This window comes from Netta rufina (genome assembly GCF_964035555.1).
Source record: "Netta rufina genome assembly, chromosome: 6".
In the NCBI taxonomy this organism is placed as follows: Eukaryota; Metazoa; Chordata; class Aves; order Anseriformes; family Anatidae; genus Netta; species Netta rufina.
Window position 1 is genome coordinate 32,514,291 of NC_140129.1, and position 22,291 is coordinate 32,536,581.

A 22,291-nucleotide genomic window follows, 5' to 3' on the forward strand; every position below is an offset into this window, starting at 1 on the left:
AAAGTAATAAAACAGGTGTTAATCCTGGCACATTTCTTTCTGAAAGAAAGGTGGTGACATTTTGGTGAAAATGATGGAGGGGAGAATCAGAAAGGTTACTATATTATGAAAAGGGAGTGACAATGCAGGTGTCAGCACTTTGGGATGAGGGCAGTGGTCCCTGCTGAAGGCCATGATGGGGAATTCAATGCGGAAGGCTTGCTGCAGGCCAGGCAGGGATGCACAGGGAGCCCCACACGACCCACAGAGACCTGAAACCCGAATGGGGAACTGTGCGGAATGAAATCTCCTTGACCAAGGGAGAAACAGGCAATGGCTGAGGGGTCTGTAATAAACTAAAAGGGCAGAAAAAGGGGGGAAAAAAATGCCTGATGCAGGAGGGCAGGCAGCAAGGTCCATAAAGCTTGGCGGTGCTCAATGATTTCTTTCTTTCTGCCTCCACGCCAGGCCGTGGCGCAGCAATAAAAGTGCACGGGACACCCCGTCAGGCCACGCCAGCCTCCTTGCTGCTGGCGGCACAATGGGTTGTTTCAGGAAGCCACGGGCAGGAATCACACCGGCCTCTGGGAACGGCTCAGGAAGCCTCAAGAGGAGCGGCTGCACAAAGCCGTGCCCAAAGATGCTTTTGGGAAAACTTCGCAAAGCCTCTGAGGGAAGGGGCAGGTGAGGCAGCTGAGCAGAGAGAGAGCGGTTTTGGGGGGACTGTTAGTGAATCCCTGGCGCTGCGGTTTTATTTGTAGGGCCATCGCTGGGAAGGGAGCAGGGCCGTGCCGAGCCTTGGGGCGGCTGCACAAGGACGGGGCTCCCTCTCCCCATTATCTACCCCCCGGCACAGGCTGTAGGGACAAGTGCACGGCCCCCGATAGCGCCGAGCCGCACCCTCCGGGCCAAACGAAGGCGCCTCCAAAACGCGCCCCTATAGCGGGGAGCCGAGCCGTGCCCGGCCTCCTGCCCCCACATAGGGGCGGCCGGGGGGGAGCCGTGCCGTGCCGTGCCGAGCCGTGCCCAGCCGAGCCGTGCCGAGCCGGGCACATGGGCAGGGAGGGCGGAGCTGGCGACCTGACATCAGAGCGCCTCCCTCGCAGCCCCCGGACGGCTCCGTTCGCCCTCCTGCTGCCCGGCCCGGCGCAGAGGTGAGTACGGGGAGCACCAGCAGCAGGAGGAGGAGGAGGAGGAGGAGGAGGAGGAGGAGGAAGAGGAGGAGGCGGCGGGGATCGAACCCGCGGCCCCGGGGCCGGGCGCGGCTCTGCCCGCAGGGGGTCAGCGGCACCCCCGGCGCTGCGAGCCCCCAGCCCCACGCTGGGACCCCCCCGATCCCGGGGATGAAACCCCCTCAACCCGAGGCTGGGATTCCCAGATGCCGGGGCTGGGATTCACCCGCAGGGCGTTGCGGAGGGGCTGAGGTTTGGGTTTTGCAGGAGCGGGGCGCGCTGCCCCGTGGCTGTGCAGGGCCGTGATTACGGAGCGCTCTGCCCGGGTTGCAATGGGAAACGCTGCGAGCTGGGAGCCTGCGGGGACAGCTCCGAGCACGGGGGTTTGGGGTGTGCTCGGAGCCCACCCGAGAGCCGGGGTTATCTGGGTGTGGGGCAGGGAGCTGCAGGTGGATGCCCAGCAGTGGGATGCGGCGCTTCTCCCTCGGAGCAGGGCGCGCTCGGCTTTCACTTTCTCATCAGCAGCTTTTTGGGGAGGGTAAGGACTTCTTCCAGCTCGGGAGAAATCAGGAACTGAGATATTATGAATAAATAAATCTCAGTCCCCAGTGGGTGAGTGGGGAGCGGCTGCCAAGCTGCCTTACTTGTGTAGGGTTCCTAAAAGGCAGCAGGGTTGGATGCTCCGTGAGGTGGCTTCGGCATTTGCCCCGTGTCAGAGTGCTGAAGGGTGAAAGCTGTGAATGAGCTGGGGAGGCAGCATTCAAATAGGACTGTCCCATAGGCAAGGTGACCCGGCATGGGACTGTCCCTGCACGGTGACCCTTGCTGGGACAGCACGAGGTTGTGACATCCCCATTTTGGGGAGAGCCTGGAGGCCTGCACCCTGCAGAGCCGGGCAGAGGATGGACGTGCACCAAGAACCCCAGGTCACTGCCGTCCATGTGCTCTAGATAAAACTGGTGCATTGGAAAATGTCTCCCATGGAGAGAAATCAAAACTGAGATGGCGAGAGAGGAAGGCCATCGTCTACAGTATCATTATCCTGCGGGCTGAGGAGATGGAGGGCTAACAAGATTTAAATACTACATCAGGCTTAAGATTTCTCCTCTCTTAAAATCTCATTTGCTATAAAACAAATGTACGGTAATACAGGATCCGATACTCACTGCACGTATTTGATTTCCTCCATAATTGTAGAGAAGAAAATGTTGGTGACTCAACAAGTCTTTGTTTAAAAAGAAAACACAGCGTGCCTCGGGAAAACATGCTTCTTGAAAGCATAATTTCTGTTTGTTTTGGTTTTTATTTTTGCTTTTTGTTTGTTTTGCTTTTTATTGTCAGGAACTATGCTTTGACTGCGACCTTGTAGCATTACACCCATAAATAGAAGCAGCTTTAGATTCATGGGAAACACATTTTTTCCGATGGTGGAAGAAGTAGGCCAGCCATGCCGGCTCTCCGGAGAGGTGTGAAAGGCACGGGCAGCCGTGGCAATGGGATGTCACGTAACAAGAATTAAAACCCACCAATTAGTTATCTAGGCGTTTACCATCACCGATTAGAATTACCTCTCCTGCCAACCTCACAATGGAGACAAGTGCTAATTATTTCTAAGCTTTAAGTTACTGCTTCTTCACAGGGTCACTTCCCTTGCAGTGGATTAAGCTGCTTCCCATCTGCATCTAAGTGAAATGTAGCTTAAATGAAAGGATAAAATGTTTGGAAAGCATGTCAGTGATGTGGGTGCTTACATCCTATTTCAAAAGCCCTTAGGTACTTTGGTGCCCAATCAATTGAACATTTTTGAAAATTTTGGCTAGGGTTTAAGGAGTTCAGACAAAAACTCCTTCCATTTTTTCCAAGTTCTCAGATTTTCGCTGCATCTATCTAAAGACTCAATTGGGATAACACTTGCATATGCATTTCAGTTTAGTTTGTATAAATACACCACTGTACTCTCTGAAAAATGACCTAAGAGTTCCCCACAGACCTCAGGCTAAAGGAATGGGGGTCTGTAGATAACGTGTCCACCAGAGAAGTATGCTGATCCCACTGATCATCACTAGCAGATACCAACCTGCACCTCTTCGGTTACTTAAAGTAAATGAACTTCTTACCGCGAGGAAGTTCTTGGAAAGGTGGGTGCAGGAGACAGTGCTCCAGTAGATCTCCCATTAAAAAAAAATGCATTAAAACCCATGAAAGAGGGATCCCAGCTGGACAAAACCTAAAAGCCAGACAGCACCAACTCCCTTGGCCAGCCACAGGCCCTCGGCTGTTGCGAGCACAGCGTGCAGCACAGCACAGGATGGCTGATGGCTCAGTGGTGAAATATTTGCTGGATGCACTCGTCTGGCACATGCTGCGTCGCTGGGGTCCTGTGTGCATGGTGTGCACCCCTGCACCATGCTTCCCTCATGCTGGAGAACCTACCAGGGAATTATTTTGTGGTCTTTTACCCAGAGAACTTTCCTCCCCAGACACCTCTCCTGCCCATCGCAGCTGCTCAGCAGAGCAGGTATGTCCGTCACATACCTTGAACCTACCCCAAAGGACATACATTGTGTTTGGGAAAGCAAGGGCTGCGTTCATAAGGCAGCATGATCACTGTAGTCATCGTCCTTCTGTGGTTAGTTCCCAGTGAAGCCACCTATCCTCTTTCTCTTGCTTTTCCTCCAGTTCCTCGGTCAGTAACAATTCCTCCTTTCCTGGTGGTCTCAGCACCCACCTGAAAGAGTGAAGAAAAATAGAGAGAAGCTTATAATAGCTGGCCAGAACTACACATACACCACTGCTCCACAGCAAGACATTAGCAGCTCAGTGTCCCTGAAGAAAAGGGACTGGGGGAATTCACCTCCCCAAGGTGACCAGCAAAACCCTGTGAGCTTCAGAGCTCACCGCGTGCTGTGCCTGGGCTTTGGGAGGTGACAGCAGAGTCTGCAGGAGCCGGGCTGACCCCATGCTATGGGCTTCACCTCCCCGCCACCCTCTCCACCGCAGGGCCCTGTGCATCCTCTGAGTCGCTGCAAGAGGCAGAGCCAGAGATGCGAGGGCGTGCTGATCTTGGAGACTCTTCTAACAGGCAGCAATGGCCAAACCAAATGTTTGCATGCGCAGGCAGCGCAATTCCTCTGCGTCTTTCCTGGAAAGAAGTACGAGTTTTCAAACAGCCAGGGTCTGCCAGCTTCCTGGGGTGGCCGCTGGGCTCAGAGCTCGCGGCCACCAGCAGCAGGGCAGGAGTGGAGACTTTCCCCTGCTCCTTTCAGGCAGCAGCACCTCCTCCAGTCATGCCTAGCTGCAGGCTGCTGCCATTAAATCTTCCCCAAAATATTTTGCCATCCATGCTTTTGGCTACTTACCTGCTCTCCCTGCATTTCAGAAAGGGGAAAGCTCAGGAGTGGGTGCGTCACTGAGAGATAGTCGTTAACTTGGAAAGAGCAGCAAGGCAATTAAGACCCCAAAAGAAAGCAATAGAAGCCCCCCAGGACTTCGCTACAGCACTTAACGTTGCTGTAAACTGTCCCTCAATGATAAGCTGGGGAAATAACCTTCTTATTCAGGGACACATCAACAAGATAAAGTTGTGTGTGCTATGCCTGTAGCACGGGAGACGTGAGCTGCTCTTTGGAGGCAAATTTGGGAGAGTTTGGGGATATCTGTGGCACAACCTGGTGGTAACTGTGCTTAAAAGTGCGTAGTTTGGATAAAAATGGTCAGCCAAAAGTTTGTTTTCCGGTTTAGTCAAGTCACAGCCAATATTGCAGATGGGTGATTTTTCTGCCCAGCGTCAGCACTGCCCATTTCACCTCACCAGGTGCCAACAGGCTGTTGTATTTCTATAGGAAAAACGTGGCCAAAATGTCTGAGCTTGCGTGGGAAAAAACGACTTAAGTCGTTCCAGCGGAAAATTCTGGGAGCCCCCTCTCCTGCACTTTCCCCTGTTTTGAAACATGTTTTTGAGTTCTGCACATGGCAAAGAACATCCTGTGGTCAGGGACGTACCTTTGGCTTCAAAAGCCAACATCCTCAATATTCATCAATGTTTAAACCGGAGGGTGCATGGAGCGGGGGGGGGCCAGCGCCCGCTTTGTGGGTGACCCAGAGGAAACGTTCGAGAGGAGAGGCTCAGAATTAAGGCTGTGACAAACTGGAGGGAGGGTCTAAAAAAGCAGGGCACGAGCTGTGTCCCGTGGGGTTGGACTGACCGACCGTGCGGACAGCAGGTGAGGGACCGGCTAGGCAGGGGATGGGGACGGGGACGGGGTTAGGGGCATCACAGAGCACAAGTCAGCGGTGCCGTGTGGTTGTGCAAAAGCAAACAGCGTGCTGGGAGGTAGGAGCAGACGTGGCATGTGGGGGAAGCGGCGTCTGCTCCCGCCACTGCCTTTCGGGGGCTCAAATGGAAAATTCAGCTCCTCCAGGAAAACATGAAACTCATCCTCAAAGCGCAAAACGTGTCCACAGAGAAGGAGGGGGTGAATCACATGCTGTGACCTTTGGGGGTTAGAAAGGAAGCAGCGAGGGAGATTGATTCACTGGATCAAGAGACGCTGAGGGGAGAAAGCTGGGCTCTGTGTGAACTTATGGAAGTGGTTTTAACAACTGATCTGAAACACCAGCCCAGGGGTTCGGAGAGGGATGAAGGCACAGCCTGGTGTAGTGGCAGGGGCACGCTGCAGCCCCAGGAGCCCACAGCAGGTCTGTTCCCACTGCATGGCCGGGGACAGCCTCAGCACCCAGCAGTTCCTGCCCGGGATGTCCCTCTCTGGCAAATGGGGACCTGGGGGACCCCGCTGCTGGCATTTCCTCATTCTTACCGCCTGGCTGGCATCCCACGGAGGTTTGCAACATTGCTTTTCTGGATGAAGCAACACAGACCGTTGGTTAATTGCATTTGCTGGTTCCTGGTTTACACTGGTGGGGAGCTAGCTCAGTCTGTTTTGAAAGGAGTAAGAGGGAAAGAGGCAGCAAGCCTGGTTTTCCCCTCTTCCTCCCTCTTCTGCAAGCCACCCACAGAGCAGACGTGTTATTTCCAGTCAGCCAGGACAGGACTAAGAGGTATCCTGAAGTGTGAGCAGGAGCTGGGGTTAACCAGCTTTGGATAAGCCCTTTTATTACTTCAATCCGTGCCAGTCGTAGCAGGTACATGGTACTGGCAGTGCTCTTTGTAGGGACTTTCTGGGTGTGAGAGAGACTTAAATGCTTTATTTTCCTTGGAAACAAAGCAGCTGTAGCCAAAAAGTAGGTATTTCTATGGACAGCAAGACCTGAACAGAAACTTCTGGCACTGAATGAATCTATCCAGCTGTGACTTCTTGGTGTGTCGACTTCATAGAGAATGCCAGGCTCTGCAAAGAGGAGCTGCAGGGCTGTGGTTTTGTGGTCAGTCCGGGAGGTACAAAGGTCCATGTCTGCAGACTGAATCACCTGGGGGCAGAGACCACTGCCATCCCTCAGCCGTGTGTGTACGTATGGGACCATGCTCCATGGCACACAGGGAGCATCACGGTGCAGACACCAGGACATTCCTTGTGTGGAAGTGCCTTTCATCAGTGCCTTGATGAAGGAAGAGCTCTTCTACATCACCTGTTTCCTCCTGCTGCTTGACCCCAAAGCTTATTAGTGTATGTAGATAATAATCATGTGCTTTATCTCAGATAACCCACAATGCTGAAACTGAAGCCCTGATGAGGCTCTGTAAGGACATGCACCAGGTTGAATCTACAGCTACTCAAGACTCAGTTGTGGTCAGTCTAAACAAAATCTGACCTCAGGGGATGACACAGAAGTGGTTATTGTAGCCAAGGTGCTGCCTGCTAAGACTCTGTACGTGATGCTGAGCTCGGAGATGAGGCTTTATGCAAACAGGAGCCAGTTTCATTGTGCTGTACAGCACCATTACATGGAGCTCCTTATGAGATTGCTGCCATGTTCTTTGGCACAGTTTGACTCAGTGATATCTTTGAGATATTGTGTTTGGTTTTTTGTTTGTTTGTTTTTAATCAGAGCTATTGTAAAACTAGATTGACTTTTATCTGCTAAACGCTAATACCAAGACAGTGAAATGGATCTCAATTTGTTTTCGTTTTTCCAAAAAGTAAAGCAAAGCCTGTGCCTTGCCATGATGGGTACATCGTGGTCCAGGGTTTACAAGCCAAGCACCACCAGACTATGAATTATGGGAACCAGTGAGGCTATAGTTCTCTGCCCAGAATAACTGAAAGGGTCCTGAAAAGATGGTCTTGTTGTTAAAGACGTGGCCAAGGATATCAGGGTCTTCCCAGGCAAATGTGCTGGAGCCCTGCTATCATTGCTATCTCAGTCACCACAGTCTGTGGAGGGCGGATAACGATAGCACCAGCTTCCCATTAGCAGTGGGGTGTTATCTGAGTGCAGATTGACGTTGCTGGGAGTGCAGCCACACCTGGAGGGGCTCCTGCAGCCCTGCTCAGCCCAGAACTGCCGTCCTGCTGCAGAACCCTGCTGCGTGGCAGCAAAGCTTTGTTTCCTGGCACCGAGCCTAAGCTAACAGCTTCTGCCAAACCTCAAGTGAAAAATACATCGAGTTATCCTCACTTTTCTTCTGCAAGAGCCCCTCCTGCCCTCCACCTGGGCAGCAGAGATTTGACTGCTTCGTTTCACCCAGCTTTTGTCTGTCTGATCCCATTCTTTGGGGCAGGAGCTGCCTTCTATCCAGTTTTGGTTTGGTGCCTGGAGCTCCTGATCTTGCTCACTGCTGTCACCGCTATTGTACTGCAAATAATAGAAGTCATTGAGATGCAATAGGTGAACTGCAAGCAGTAACAAGCACAATGCATCTGGGTGCAGCATCCCCAAGCAGTGATATAAGGGTGTCATTAATAGTCTAGCTGAAGGGCAGCTTTACTTTGTATTAGATATTTTAATTACAGAACTGCTTCCCGGTTAGGAGTGAAGCTAGTTTACTTCCACTGGGCTGTGCTTTAAATCATCCCGCAGCTTTCTTGGTAAGACACCGATCTCCTTGAACTTCACACGCCGTAACTCAGCAGGGGTGCAGTTTCCTTGATGGGGAAGATCAATAAATTAGGTTTATCCAAGGCTGCGGTATAGTAAAGCTGTGTCCGGCCCCTGTGGCTTCCACCCCCGGGTGACTCCGCAGTAACCTGGGTGGGCTGGCCTGGCCGTGAGGAGCCAGCCTTGGCAGGGAGCATTGCGGGCAGGGTTTGTAGGTAAATGTGAGCATGTTTACCCCTGGCTTCACAGGGCCGAGCCCGAGGTGAGGGGCAGGCGGCCTGGAGAGGAGCCAGGTGGCAAAGCAGGGTGCTGAGGGGGCGGCAGAAGCGGGACTGGCGGCAGGAGAGATGGGGTCTGTGTGTTCTGCAGAGATACAGAAGTTCAAAAGAACTGTTACCTAATCACAAGCTCCATTTCCCGGCATCTGTTAGCCAGAGACCACGGCATTTCTCTCAACAAAATGTGTTTACTGCCATAGAGAGATTTTCTCCCCCTCCCTCACAAGAGTCTCTTGTGGCGAGCAGGCGTGAGGTGGCCATGGCTCATGGCGGCAAAAGGCCTGCACCAAGCAGGAACAGACCCCTTGCAAGAGACCTGACGGGCAGCATATGACTGAAATAACAGCACAAAAACCCACACCTCCAGTCCAAAGACGTTCTGAGGAGCCTTGCTTTTTAACTGTTGTGGTGACTTCACAAGCTGTTTGGTTCTGTCAGCCTTTTTAATCAAAATAACAGGGGGCATCGAGGCTGTTTACCCCCCAGCACTGCAAACACTGCAGTGCATTTTCAGCGGCAGTAACAGGACGGGCAAAACACACCACAAGAAGACTTGCTTGCAGCAGGATCCACATCCCTGCAGACCCATTTCATAATCACCTGCTCTGTTACCCTGAACATTGATTCCTCTCCCCGTGGCCGGGAGCCAGAGATGTGTCTCTATTGCAGGGTAACAGTTTGTGCACACAGGTTGTTGGAAAGGAGGGGGTTGCGTAGGCAGGAGAGCCTGTTAAGCTAAACAATAGCTCTGGCCCTAGAACAAATAGTGCTGGCCACAAATAAATCTAGGTGGAGCAAGAAAGTTTCTTAAAAGAGAAGCAGTGAATTTTTGATAAAGTGCCCGATAAAAAAGGGGAAAAAAATCTTTTGAAACAGAGCTGGCGTATTTACTGTGTGGTTTTGTGGCCTGGTTGGTTGCGGATGAAGAGGACTGGCCTTGCTATGTTGCTCTCAAGCCTTCTCAGGATCAGGGCACAAGGGTTGGCATTGACCTGAGCTCCTACCATGAGGTTGTTCTTCACTTGGAGAAGTTCTGGGTGGTCTCTTCTCCATCCTCACCTACACGTTTCTTTTTGCAGTTGGCAGGCCCTGTCTCCTGTCTCACTCATTCCCTATGGGCCTTTTCTAATTTTATTGCCTCGTCTTTGCAGTGGAGTGAGCAGAACTGCAGTGTGCTGTTCAGTATATGGGCTTATGCAGTGGTATAGTTGGGTTTTTTGTTGTTTTGCAGTGACTGTGATACATACAGGCTATACCTAATGCAGGTGAGTGTGCGTAGGTAGCAGCCTTGATTAACCCGCCTGACCTGACCTGCATAACCAAGTCAGCCTTCAGGTGTACAAATCCTTCCATGGGTCTGGAACAGAAGCAGAAACCTTCAGAGTGAAATATGAATAATTCTCTCTTACTCATCCAGCCCGTGAGAGGAAGTCTACGTGATATGTAGAAAGCAGAGAAGAGGTGTTCTTAAAGGGGAAGAAAGCTTGTCTTTTCTTGGCACTTGTTTATCTTCCAAGAGCACTTCTTCCACATACACGTATCTTCTGACTCTTGGTGAGAGAAAAGGAGAGCAGACAGAGAATAGTGAATTATAATTTTTAAAGTCCATCTTCTGAAGGTGTTTGTAGGCTTTCCATGACGGACGGGGCTGAGAGACCAGAGATGGCAGTGGCTGTTGTGTCAGAAATCTCCCTGCCTGGTAACTCAGGCTGTGTTTGCAGTGTGACTATCAGTGAGCTGGTACCTGCAAAGAACTGTGGCTCTCAGATCTTTCTTTTTTTTTTTTTTTTTTTTTTTTTCCTGAGTGTTTTTAACAAATTTACAGCTCATTAAAGCATACTGATAGGGCTTTTTATATGCCCATATGCTGCACTTGGCATGTGCCAGCAGTCAATTTTGGTGCTCAAGCACTTTGAATGAGGAGATCCTTCTGCACATTTCTCATAATAAAGATTGACTGTACTAAACAATTATCACCCATAAACTCAATCTTCTCAGTATTCAATCCCTTTCCCAGCTCACTTATGAGCATGTTGAACAACACAGATCCTTGGGGATATCCCTTGACAACCCATTCCCATTATGAAAATTATTTATTTATTCTTACCCTTTGTTTCCCATTGGTAACTATTCATGCAGGAGCACCCTTCCTCTTTGTACCAATATTGCTTCAATCCCAGAAGAGCATTTTCAAACATTTTTAGAGCATTTTTAAACATAAAGAACATTTGCAAAAGCCTATGAAAAACAAAGCCTAGTGACTAGGTCACCCTGTCCGAGTGGTCACCTTCACTTTCAAAGACCTGCATCAGCTGTAAGGCCAGACTGTACTCTGCCAAAACCAACTGTCTCTTTCCCAGTATTTCATGAGGCTGTTAATTCTGCTCATTATTATTATTTCTACCAGCATGCCCAATAGCAAAGCCCTGTGTCCTGGTACGTAAGTTCTCCAGGCCATCTCCTGAGCACTTTAAAAGTGTGGTGCCACATTTGCTATTTGCCATTCTTTAAGCACGAAGGCAGATTTTTGTAGGTGACACGTCCCGTGAACAGCCTGGCAGTTCCCTGATTGAGCTTCTCCTGACCTCCAGGCTTGGCTGGCTTGCTGCTGTTGAGTTCATTGATCTGCTTAAAGCCCCTTCATGGTCTCAATATCTAATCTGTTACGGAGAGCAGAGTGTAACAGGGCAAAATTCATTAATGTTTGTAAAGCTCGTCAAGATCTTTCATGAGCAAATCTCATCATATTTTAATATATTGTTTTAAATGTCATGAGTAAGTTCTCATTATTCATTGAAGAGATGAAGCAAACAGACCCAAATATTGGAACAGGCAAAGGCTGCAACTCTCTTCATTTATCACTTCTAGGATGCTTTCATTTCACCTCAAACTCCTTGCCTTGATTCTGCTCCCACAAAACAAAAGCACCCCTTGCCACTCCCAAATGTGGGCTTTGAGATCCCCCTGGACTCCAGGGCTTTCAAGAAGATCTCCCCTGGTTCCTTGGGGCTCCAAGAGCTGCCATTGCTGGTGGCTGTTAGGATTGCTCTGGCTTTGTAGTGCGAGGTGAAGAACCACAAAGGACAAATGAGTGCAGCCAGCAGGTGTTTGATCACTCAAACCGGGGAAACTTGTTCCTAAAACCATCTCCGTGCGGTGTCTTGTCCCCCTCCAACGGTGGCTGGACATTACTGCACACATGCTGGCGGGTTTAGCAGATGGGTCCTGGGCTACTGGGACCCAGAGCTGTATCAGGGATTTCCTTCCTTGCCCAAGACCTCATGCACTTCTATTCATGCGGCATAACTACATTTTCCCCTTGAACACAGTTGTGGTCTGGGCATCTGCAAGAGCTTCACAGTGAACTTGCATTTCCCCTTGTTCTTTCCCCCAGGATGTCCGGAGGAGACATGGCCAAACCCCTCCTTGGCCACCGGTGCGTGGAGGGTGACCCCACGGCGCCCGCAGCCGGCCGCACCATCGGGGTGCTGGGGAGCGGGGACTTTGCGCGGTCGCTGGCCATCCGCCTGGTGTGCTCCGGCTTCAAGGTGGTGGTCGGCAGCCGCAACCCCAAACGCAAAGCCGGCCTCTTCCCTTCTGCGGCAGAAGTCACCTTCCAGGCTGATGCGGTGAAGAAGACGGATGTCATTTTCGTGGCGGTTTTCAGGGAACATTACTCCACGCTCTGTGACCTGGCTGACGTGCTGGTGGGCAAGATCCTGGTGGATGTCAGTAACAACACTGAAATCAACCACCACAAAGAGTCCAACGCTGAGTACCTGGCCTCCCTGTTCCCAGCCTGCACTGTGGTCAAGGGCTTTAACGTGGTTTCTGCATGGACGCTGCAGTCAGGTGCCAGGGATGGTAATAAGCAGGTATTGTTTTCTCCTGGCAAGGGCTAAATACACAATATTTCAGCAGCTGAGGCCTGACTTCAACAGTAAATGGCCTTAGGCTCCCGCAGGTTCTGCATTTCTTTGCTCAGAAATGAAATACCCCACTTACTCCTTGCTTTGTAGTCTTTGAAGTCTCTGTGTAAGTGAAAAGTACTATTTATTTGTCTGCTTATCTAAACACAGACAGTAAAACAAACTGGTGGTGCACACATGAAAGGAAACCCGTCCAGGAGAGAGGTCCTTGGCAGCCACAGTAAATCCCCATCAGAAAGCCTGCCAAGAAGCAAGATGCTTGGTGATAACACGGGCTTCCTTTAGCATAGCAGCCCTCCCGCCACACTCGTTCCTGCAGCCTGATCTCTCTTTGCCCTGTGTGTATCCTTCCGTTTGTTGCAGGTCCTGATCTGCTCAAATAACCAAGAAGCCAAGCGCACCATTGCAGAGATTGCTCAGGTCATGGGATTCACCCCCGTGGACATGGGCTGCATGTCCTCAGCCTGTGAGATCGAGAACATTCCCCTGCGCCTCCTGCCAGCCTGGAAAATCCCCATCTTTTTGTCTCTGGGGCTCTTTCTTTGCTTCTTCACGTACAACCTGGTGCGGCAGGTCATCCACCCGTACATCAGGGAGCAAAAGAACAAGTTCTACAAGATACCCATCGAGGTGGTCAACACCACCCTGCCCTGCGTGGCCTACGTCATGCTGTCCCTCGTCTACCTGCCCGGCGTGCTGGCAGCCTGCTTGCAGCTCTACTACGGCACCAAGTACCGGCGTTTCCCGGATTGGCTTGACCAGTGGCTCCAGCACAGAAAGCAGATCGGCCTCCTCAGCTTCTTCTGCGCTGCCCTGCACGCCGTGTACAGCCTGTGTCTGCCCATGCGCCGCTCCCACCGCTACCAGTTAATTGAGATGGCTGTCAAGCAGGTAACGTTGGCACCCTCCAGGTGTCAGCACCCCTAGTAATCTTCTGCACACCTCCAGATGTCAGTTAGCAGGTTTCCTATCTCGGCCTTTGCACTCACTTTCCAAAGCACGTGGGGGAAGGAGCTGTTATCTCTGTGAGCACTTCTCTCACGAGGTAACTGTGTCCCGCTGCGGCACACCGCCCACCAGGCACACACCCATCCGTCCACACTAAGGACCAGGCACACTAGCGGGATGTTGTCCAGGTGTTTGCAGCCAGGTTTAGGATCAAAATCCCTCATGCCAGTGTGCCAGAGGAGCATAAAGAAGCCTTTGAATCGAGCATTGCCTAGCACCTGGCTTGCCTGAGATTAGATGTCCAGGGGAATCCCTGTTTGCTCGCACTGACGGTCACAGCAGATGCCTGCTGGAGAGACCAAGCCATAACCCTGAGGATTTGTTTATGTAGGAGGTGTGTCCTCATTACAATGTGCCTCCAGGAGCATAACAAAATATTAGTGAAGAGCTGGTCATAGTCTAAGGGAATGAGGAAATGTAAAAGTACTTTATTGCCTTGTTGAGGCTCTAGGCAGTGTTTATCCAGCGTGGGATTGCCAACCTTCAGGCAATCCAGCCAGCTCTGGAGCCTGGCAGTGCCATGGATCAGTGTGACTGCCCTTCCTCTGCCCCTGGCTTCTTGCTGCTCCTCCCTGCTTCTCCTGGGATGGCAGAAGAAGCTTTGTGCAGCTGAGAGGTGAACCAGATCGAGGAACTGCCCCCAACCCAGTCTCCTTTCTGTGCTGGGATATTTTCCAAGCATTCCTCACTGCGGCCACCCAAACGCTTATCCCAGCACAGAGGAGGGAAGGGGCTGTGGAGGCAGCTAGGAGCAGGGTGGCTGGTTTTGGCAGCAGTGCCTGCTCAAAATATCCATCAGATGACACCCCAGCCTCCCAGTTCCAGCCTGGCACAGGCCCTTCTCGATTGCCAGTTGCACATTAATCTCGGGCAAGCATCCTCTGTTCATTTCCCTTCTACCTCCTGTTTTCTAGCAACATCTTTGTTTAGTAAATTAAACCCATTTAATGGGCTAAAGAGGATGGTTCTAAATGTTGTTCTCTGCCATGCAGCATAAAGCCCATCTTCCTTTCCATTAGCATGAACAATTTCCCCCCCCAAAATGCACTTAAAATGAAGGTTATTAGGAGACTGCTGCATATTCAAGCATCTGTATTTGTTTTCATGGCTTTAAACTGAGTTCTTATTCCAATTATCTTTCCAAATGCAACTTTGGGGCTTGCTGCTGTGGTTACAGGCTGTGGGAGCTGTGATCATCCAGCAGTTCTTCCCAGCAGGCTTCAAATCTGACCTAGCTGGGACAAGCAGCAGGGGGATAAAAGAGCATTTTCACACCTCCCAAAAGGCAGAGGCCAGTAGCACCGGAGGTGGGTCTAGGAACCAGCGTTCATCCAGGGAATCTGCTCCCAGAACCCAAACGAATACAGATAAAAATCAATTCCTCTATTCCTAAGCGCTCCATTTTAACGAAACTTCATTGTCATGCCAGGCTGTGGAGAAGAAGATGAATATCTGGGTAGAGGAGGAAGTCTGGAGGATGGAGATTTATATCTCTGTTGGAATAATTGCCCTGGGCTTGCTGTCGTTACTTGCCATCACTTCACTTCCATCCATCGCAAACTCTCTCAACTGGAGGGAATTCAGTTTCATCCAGGTAAAGTTGACATTTGCCAATGTCACCAAGTGATTCTGCAGCCAGGGTCAGGCCCTCACACACCACAGAGGGCAGGGGTCGGCCTGCCATCCCCGCGCGTGGCCACCTCTGCCACTCCACACATCCCTGGTCGGGATGTGAGCCCGGCAGACACCTCGGGGCAGTGGGATGTGGTGCGTCCTGGAGACCACCCCACTGTCACGCAGGATGCGTGCTGTCCGCTGCTGTGTCAGGGGAAGGGAAAATGCAACCCATCGTGTGCGTCCACGTGGCGCTTAGTGGTGAGCTTTGCAAGAGCGAGTCTTTAATGTGCTGGCTGAAATTCTTCCTCACCCTGCTTCTAGCAGCATTAGCCAGAGATCCTGAGCAAAACCAGCCTGGACTTTGCCTGTGGGATGTCCCCATGCAGAGTCCTTGAGGCTCCTTTCCCCCTCACTCTGTGCCCCCGAGGAGCGCTGCTGTTCACAGGTTCACAGCTAAAACGCCCCTGAAGTCACACGAAGTAGAAAGGCAGAAAGCCTCGGGGCAGTTTAGAGAAGGCAGGGTTATTCCCTTCTGTGCTCAAGGTCCCCCTGGAGCTGGCCGTGTGTCAGCCATGCCCAGCAGGCTGGAGGTGCTGCGGGGAGTTTGCAGGCAGATAACAAGCCGGGGAGACAGCTGGTGCAGGACACAGATCCGAGTGATCAGTGAAAAGTCCCCGTCTTCTAAAATGTGAATTAGGACTATAAGGGTAGTTCTTCTTTCTCCAGATTTTCTCAGTGGTTTAGGAACCTTCTTCCCACTTGCAGAGATGTCCAGATCCCCAGAGTGACCTGAGTACCCTGAGTGGGACATTCCCAAAAGCTCCCAGCACAGGGACACACGTGGAGCCAGGCTTCAGGCTAACAGGGATAGCAGGAAATAAAACTTCTAATACCCTCTGCACTTGAGACCAAATTCACCAAATTCAGAGGCCTAAATCCCGTGATTAATTGTTCCTCCTACACTGCCGCTACTTAGCCTGCTCCACGTTTCGGGTGATGCTGCAGTGACCAGCGTGGCACCCAGCACACACAAACCCCATGGGACACATCCCCCAACACCTCCCCTGCAGAGCCTCTCTACCCGTGGCACCAGTGCACGCCCAGGGATTAGGGGATGCAGGGTTAGGGCATGCGGAGGTGCAAATCTGTCACTCATTCTCCCCTGCTGAAGCTCTTCAGCTGCACATAAATAATTCAATATTCATTAGAGCAGGAGTTTGAAGCTTGCTCTCCCACAAGTGCCCTGATCTCCAAGCTAGCAAGTCAGTTAGGGTTTTTTGTGGGTGTTTTTTTTTGGTGTATTTTTTTTTTCCTCCTATCTTGCTGTGGGCTGGTGAGTAATTATTTACACTGCGTAGAAGAGCCTCACCTGGAGAGCTCGACCCCAGGAGATTGTCCCTCGGGGAGAATAGAGATCTGACTTTAAATATCTCTTTCAGACCGGACAACGGGAGCATATTAACGCTCACCATCACATCTCAGGGGAGGGCTGCAGCCGCCGAGACAGTGGATAAATTCCTGTCCTGGCTTAGGCATCTCATACCAGGAATCCCAAACGAAGGGAAAAACTTCCTTGCAGCCTGGAATGAGCTTTTGAAGCTCCCTGCATCACCCTCTGGCTCCCCAGACAGCTCTCCTGGTGGTGCTGGCACTGTGTCATGTAACATGTACATTGTCTCCTACCCGTGCACCTCACACAACTGTCACATCTCTGCCCTCTGTGATCCCTTCCCAGCTCTCTCTAACGATATGTCAGCAGTGGCACCAGACAAATACGTGACACTGGGCTCCAAAATAGCTCTTGGCTGCCCCACGTAGTGGCTGCCTGGCTTAGGACATGGAAATACCACTCAGAGCTCTATCTGTAGGTGCGGGATGAGGCATGGCAGCGCTACACAAGCCCCCAGCTGAGGACATGCAGGAGATGCACGGGTGGCATTGTGCCTGAAGGGGAATACAGGTCTCATAGCTTGTTAGCTTCCAGCTCGTTAGTTTTTGTTTTTAATTAGAAATACTTTATTATTTTTTTTCTTCCATAAGTTGGTGATACTTTTCTCACGTAAATGAATTGGAGATAGGGGTGCTGCTCAGGACAGCCAGCATGTGACCCTATTACAGTGCATCAGAGGCATCGTGGCTTCCCATAGAAAAGGGAGTAACTAGGTAACAGGAATGATTCGTATGCAATTCAACTTATAGGAGACATTTTTAATGTTCCCCAGTGATTTACGAATCCAGTCTAATTGGCGCAGAAGTAAAACATGTATGATTGCCTTTACCTCCCCACCCTGAAAAGTCCTCCTGGAATCTGAAGGTTGAATTGACCTGGTTTCTTGCTTAGCTCCTGATTGCAGGATATAAAGAATCTGTCATCGGACCCTTTCTGGCGTTCCTGTCAATGAAACCAGAGCCAGAGCCAACTTCCACACAGCTAATGACTTTTTAGGACTAATGGCAGCAGAAATCAGAAGCGTATTTGGGTCAGGAAGGGGTCTTTTGCTTCGGATGCTGCACTCATTTCTAAATGAGCCACGTGTGACAGAGTCACCTCTGCTGATGCATTGCAGGGAGCCTTCCAGACACTGAGGAGATGGAGGAGAGAGAAAAATCAATACAGAACAGAAAATGCATGCCAAGCCTGCATTAGGAAGATGCCATCCTCATACAGCCATCACTCTGAGGGCTTTAACACCTTCCCTGGCAGGCGGCCCCATATTCCCCACGCTGTGACAGTGCAAAAATCCCTGTTCAAAACATTAAAGTTTCACAGCCAGGAGCTGCGTGGAGAAGACAAACAAGACCAGAGCTTCCAAACTCTGGCTGTGTCAGGGCAAGGCATGTGGACAAATCAGCCCTAGCACGGAGCTCAGAGCTGCAATCTGCAAAACTTTTTTGTCTTCTCACGTGCCTGCAGCTCGAGCCCTGCCCTGTGACAGCCTGCTGGGTGGCTGCAGCCGTGGGGCCGGTGTGCTTTGCAGAGCTGCCAGCCCCGTGTCCAGCTGCCAGCCCCGTGTCCTGCTGCCACCCACTTCCCCCAATTTCTTACCAATTAGCTTTTTTGCTCCACGTGACCCGCCGCCTGCACACAAGGCTGGGTCACCACGCGGCTGTGATGCTGTGGTGCCTCTCATCATACTAATTTCCACTTCTGCTCTTCCCTGCTGCCAGCAGCAGTTGAAAGAGAAACTGCAGAGGACCAAACTAATTATCTGCAGCTCTGCCGCACACGGAGCCCCGGCCGGACTGACCCCAAAGGCCACCCATGCTGCCCGGTGCAGAAAGCACCTGCTGCCTTCAGACTGCACTGTCACCTCTCTCCCTGCCCCGTTTTACATCTGTGCTCTGCCAGATTAGTCTCACGCTGCTACTTCCAGCCTCTTTCCACCCAGGGATGTTCTGCCTGTTGGAGGGAAGCTAAGAGTCAATAAATGATGGATGAGCCACGGGTCAGTTCCCACTGTTAGGAGCGTTACCTCTTTCAGCTGCAATCGTGACACGTTCCAGCAAACACCTTCATTTTCCCAGTGAAACAAATCTTGACCCTGTTCGGGTTTGCTGCCTGTTGTCACTTGGGCTTAGGACTTGGATGTGGCTTTGGGGAAGAAGGCAGCCTGGAAGACAGGGTGGGGATGCCCACAGGACAAGGTTCAGCTCACAGGGCTGCTGCTGGCTCCGGGGATGACCTTGAGCAGCGCTCAGCTGTGGCACGGAGAGAAGAGTTCCCTAACTTGGCAGGGTGCTGGGAGGGTGACATCTTGGCTGGGCTTACAGGCACCCACATGACGGTCTGATAGGTGCTGTAAAAGTAAAGTACATTGATACGGGGCATATTTTAGAGCTCTCCTTTCCCTGCCCGCCCAGTCCTCTCAGCTGCCGAAATAATTTGCTGTGAAGGGTGGAGGAGACTCGATCTAGCTTGTTGTTAGCAGCACGGTGCACTTTAAAAAGTTATCTGGGTTTTAAAATGGTTTGTCAGTGACCACAAACAGGAAGGGATGTTTTGAAAGGAGACATTTTCCAGCTGTGATTCTTTTTTTTTTCAAGAGAATGTGACAGGTCCTTCCTCCTGTTTGCCCCGATCTCTGCTCTCCCTGCTGTGCGTTCTTTCCTGGACATACCTGCAGGGAGACAGCGTTTCTTGCTCATCTCTGATTGCAGCAAGCCAGGGATTTCAACTTCTAAAGGCTTCCTTCCCTAAGCTGGGGACATCAACAGCGTGTGGTAAAATTTTTCCTATCTGGGCATCTTGAAGGTTGGTTGTTACACAGGCTGAGACCAGACAGTCAAAGCTGGGCAGCAGACACACACATTTGTGCACCACAATTTTGGATGCACATTTTTCTTTGAAAGCACAGCCAGCAGCCCTGGGGAGGTGGCAGAGGTGTGTGGCTGGGGGGACCCTGGCAGCTGGAGCTCAGCTCGGATCAGACGAGAAATAACTGAGGGGACCAGTGGTGATTGCCAGCTGGCAATATTCAGGCAAAATGTTGTCTCTGTGGATACTCGGAAGCCAAAACCTCAGCTGAAAACAGAGTAAGTTCAAGGGGCTGAGTCCTTGCTGCCTCCTTCAGTGGATAAAGGGCTCTTGGCTCCCAGTTCCAAGGGTTTAGTCTATCACATAGCCTCAGGGTTCAGCTCACGAACCAACACACATCTCTAGAACAGAGAAGGAAACCCATCAGGGCTGTTGCTCACCTGAGACCGGAGCGCTTCAGTGTCTAGCTCAACCTCGGCACGCTGCAGTTTTCCTGTAGGTGCCAGCAGTTACCTGCAGATCTCTGCTAGGCTTCACCGACTTCTGACAGTGCTGACTGCTGCTGGGTAGCTGCGATGCTGTGCGAAAGGTGTGTGCTTTCCCTGGCTGGCCAGCAGCCCCTGGCCATTGCCAGCCGCGGCAGAGCCGGAGCATTTGTGAGCTCCCCCCAGTTACGGGCTCAGCAGGTAGTGGGGCTGGGGCTCACCCCTCGGCTGGGTCAGCAGCATTTTCCAGGACACTCCTGCTGAACTAGTATCACACTTAACCTCTGATGAGAAAAAGAAAAATGCAGGCTGGCACACTACCCATGAAAGATTTCCAGTAGCATTTTATTCTAGCAAATAAAACCAAAAGATGGAAATCCTCATTGCTTTCTCCGCACTGTGTACCCCTACAGGTGAAAATACCAGGTCCTCTGATAACCCGTGTGTGTTTCTCTTCCTTTTAGTCCACCCTTGGATTTGTTGCCCTGCTAATCAGCACTCTGCACACCCTCACGTACGGATGGTCGAGGGCCTTTGACGAGAACCAGTACAAATTCTACCTGCCTCCCACCTACACCCTCACGCTGCTCGTCCCATGTACTGTGATCCTAGCAAAGGTCGTCTTCAGCCTGCCCTGCATCCACCACAGACTCGTGCGAATCAGGAGGGGCTGGGAGAAGGGGAGATACGTGAAGTTTGTTCTGCCCAGTGCAACAGGGGAGTATTCGAGCGGGGAGACCTCTAGCCACGTCTGACAAAGCGCCGGGGTGACGGCGGATTTCAAAGCACTATCGACATTTCTATAAAGGTGTTACTTTTTCTTAACTATATGTATGTTTTGGTATAATTATATTGTGGGTAAAGAAATAAAATTTGGTGACTTTAGAAAATGGGCTACCATGAAAGAGTTTAGACGGTAGTATTTAAGTGATATTGCTGGTTTGCTAGGACAAATGTGGCCTTAAAAATCACCGTGAAAGCTGAGCTAGCAGCACTAATACACAGAAAACTGATGGATTCTGCCTCTGGTGGTGCTGACTAGCAGTTCTCCATACCAGTACTTCTCTGTTGCTCCCCTATCTGCTATCATAAATGTCAATGCTTTTGTTCTTCTTTTACATATGAAGGAACATGGATTTTCTGGGCTTTATGATAGCAGAGACATCCTGCCTCTTCAGAGTCTGGATCAGTGTAGGTAGTGAGGTTTAGAAACACAAATCAACTCTGGATTTGGTCCCCTCACAGAACTCCGTAGCTGTGTAAAAGCAGAACAATATCTGTGTTGTGTAGTGTCTGCGGATTTTAGTAAAGGTGTCCAAACCTGACGGCAAATCCAAGTATCCTGCTTCCTCAAATAGAGCCAGCAGTTCTGGTCCCGTAAGCTGTGAAGAGAGTTACCAAAAAGACCTGCAGCTTCACAAAACTTCATGGAGGAAGCCAAAACCTTATGTCAAATAATATGGTGAAGGTTTTTTAAATCATAGTCACCTGAACGTGCCCATTTACACAGACAAAACAGCAGCTCTAAACCCGCTGGTTTCACTAGCAGTGATAAGGTCTTTGAACTGTCTTGCAAAAGGATCAGTGAGTTCTTGGCTACAGCTTGAAAACACAGGAATTGCACGTTTGGGGCACCATCCTTCATTGCCTTGCACCTGATGAAGGCACTTCCTAAATCACAAAGCTTTTCTTCTGACTTAACACACACACTTTGGATGAGGTATGGGGCAATGAAGAATTCCATCCTAATTTAATTTTATACCTCTCACTTCCTATCCCTTCAAGCCCTTGCTCTTTATCAGAATAATCCTTTAGCTTTTGGACATCCAAATAGAGAATGGACGGCCATTCACAAAAGCTCAAGCAACCAAGATGACACTAGAGGACTACCTCAGCAAGGTCAGGCACAAGGGCGTGGCTGTAACAGCCTCATTTTCCTACAGCAAAGTAAAAGACACCACTCAGTGTTCAGCATTGCTTTGAAAAACAACTGTCAGCACCAAAAGAGACATTTGTGGGACCAAAAAGCACCTGTTACAAGACCAGTTAATACAAAAAGTAAAATATGGATTGATTCTGGGGCAGATAGGCTCTTCTACAAGCCAACACTTTCTGTAACCAGAATGATTCAAGGACAGAGGAACTTCAAACTTCCCTGTTTAGTCTCAAATGACAACCGTGAGCAATGTTCTCCAAGCACTGCTCAAGCTGCCAATGAAACGGAGGGGTTTTAATTTGCGTAAGGCTTACAGTAAAGTCTCCAAACACCACTTCTTTTCACTGAACAAAAGGAAATCGGCATGAGGGAAATGCCAAGTTTTCACAATCAGCTGATTTGATTTATTTATTTTGGCAGCACAGGGAAAGCAGCAGTCTTTTCCTCCGTCCCTTTCAGGAAGCTGCAGTTATTCAGGTTTTCCCATCCACCTCCAGAGCCCAGCCCAGATCAGCACCTGATCAAATCACTCACCGAGCAGATTGATTACCCAGCGCTGGTTATTTGTGGTTGAATGGTAGCCTAAGCTTCCACACGGATTTCAGGCAGTTTCACATGAGTAAAATTCCACCCACT

The 22,291-nt window shown here is 50.7% G+C and overlaps 1 protein-coding gene across 1 annotated transcript; it reads left to right on the plus strand.

Moving 5' to 3' along the window:
* Positions 1 to 1,002: 1,002 nt before the first annotated feature.
* Positions 1,003 to 20,549, plus strand: STEAP3 (STEAP3 metalloreductase). Its single transcript, XM_084288974.1, has 5 exons — positions 1,003 to 1,133; positions 11,820 to 12,300; positions 12,718 to 13,245; positions 14,792 to 14,956; positions 20,184 to 20,549. Exons 1-5 carry the CDS (start codon positions 1,033 to 1,035, stop codon positions 20,472 to 20,474), a joined length of 1,566 nt encoding a protein of 521 aa, XP_084145100.1. The 5' UTR covers positions 1,003 to 1,032; the 3' UTR covers positions 20,475 to 20,549.
* Positions 20,550 to 22,291: the final 1,742 nt, after the last annotated feature.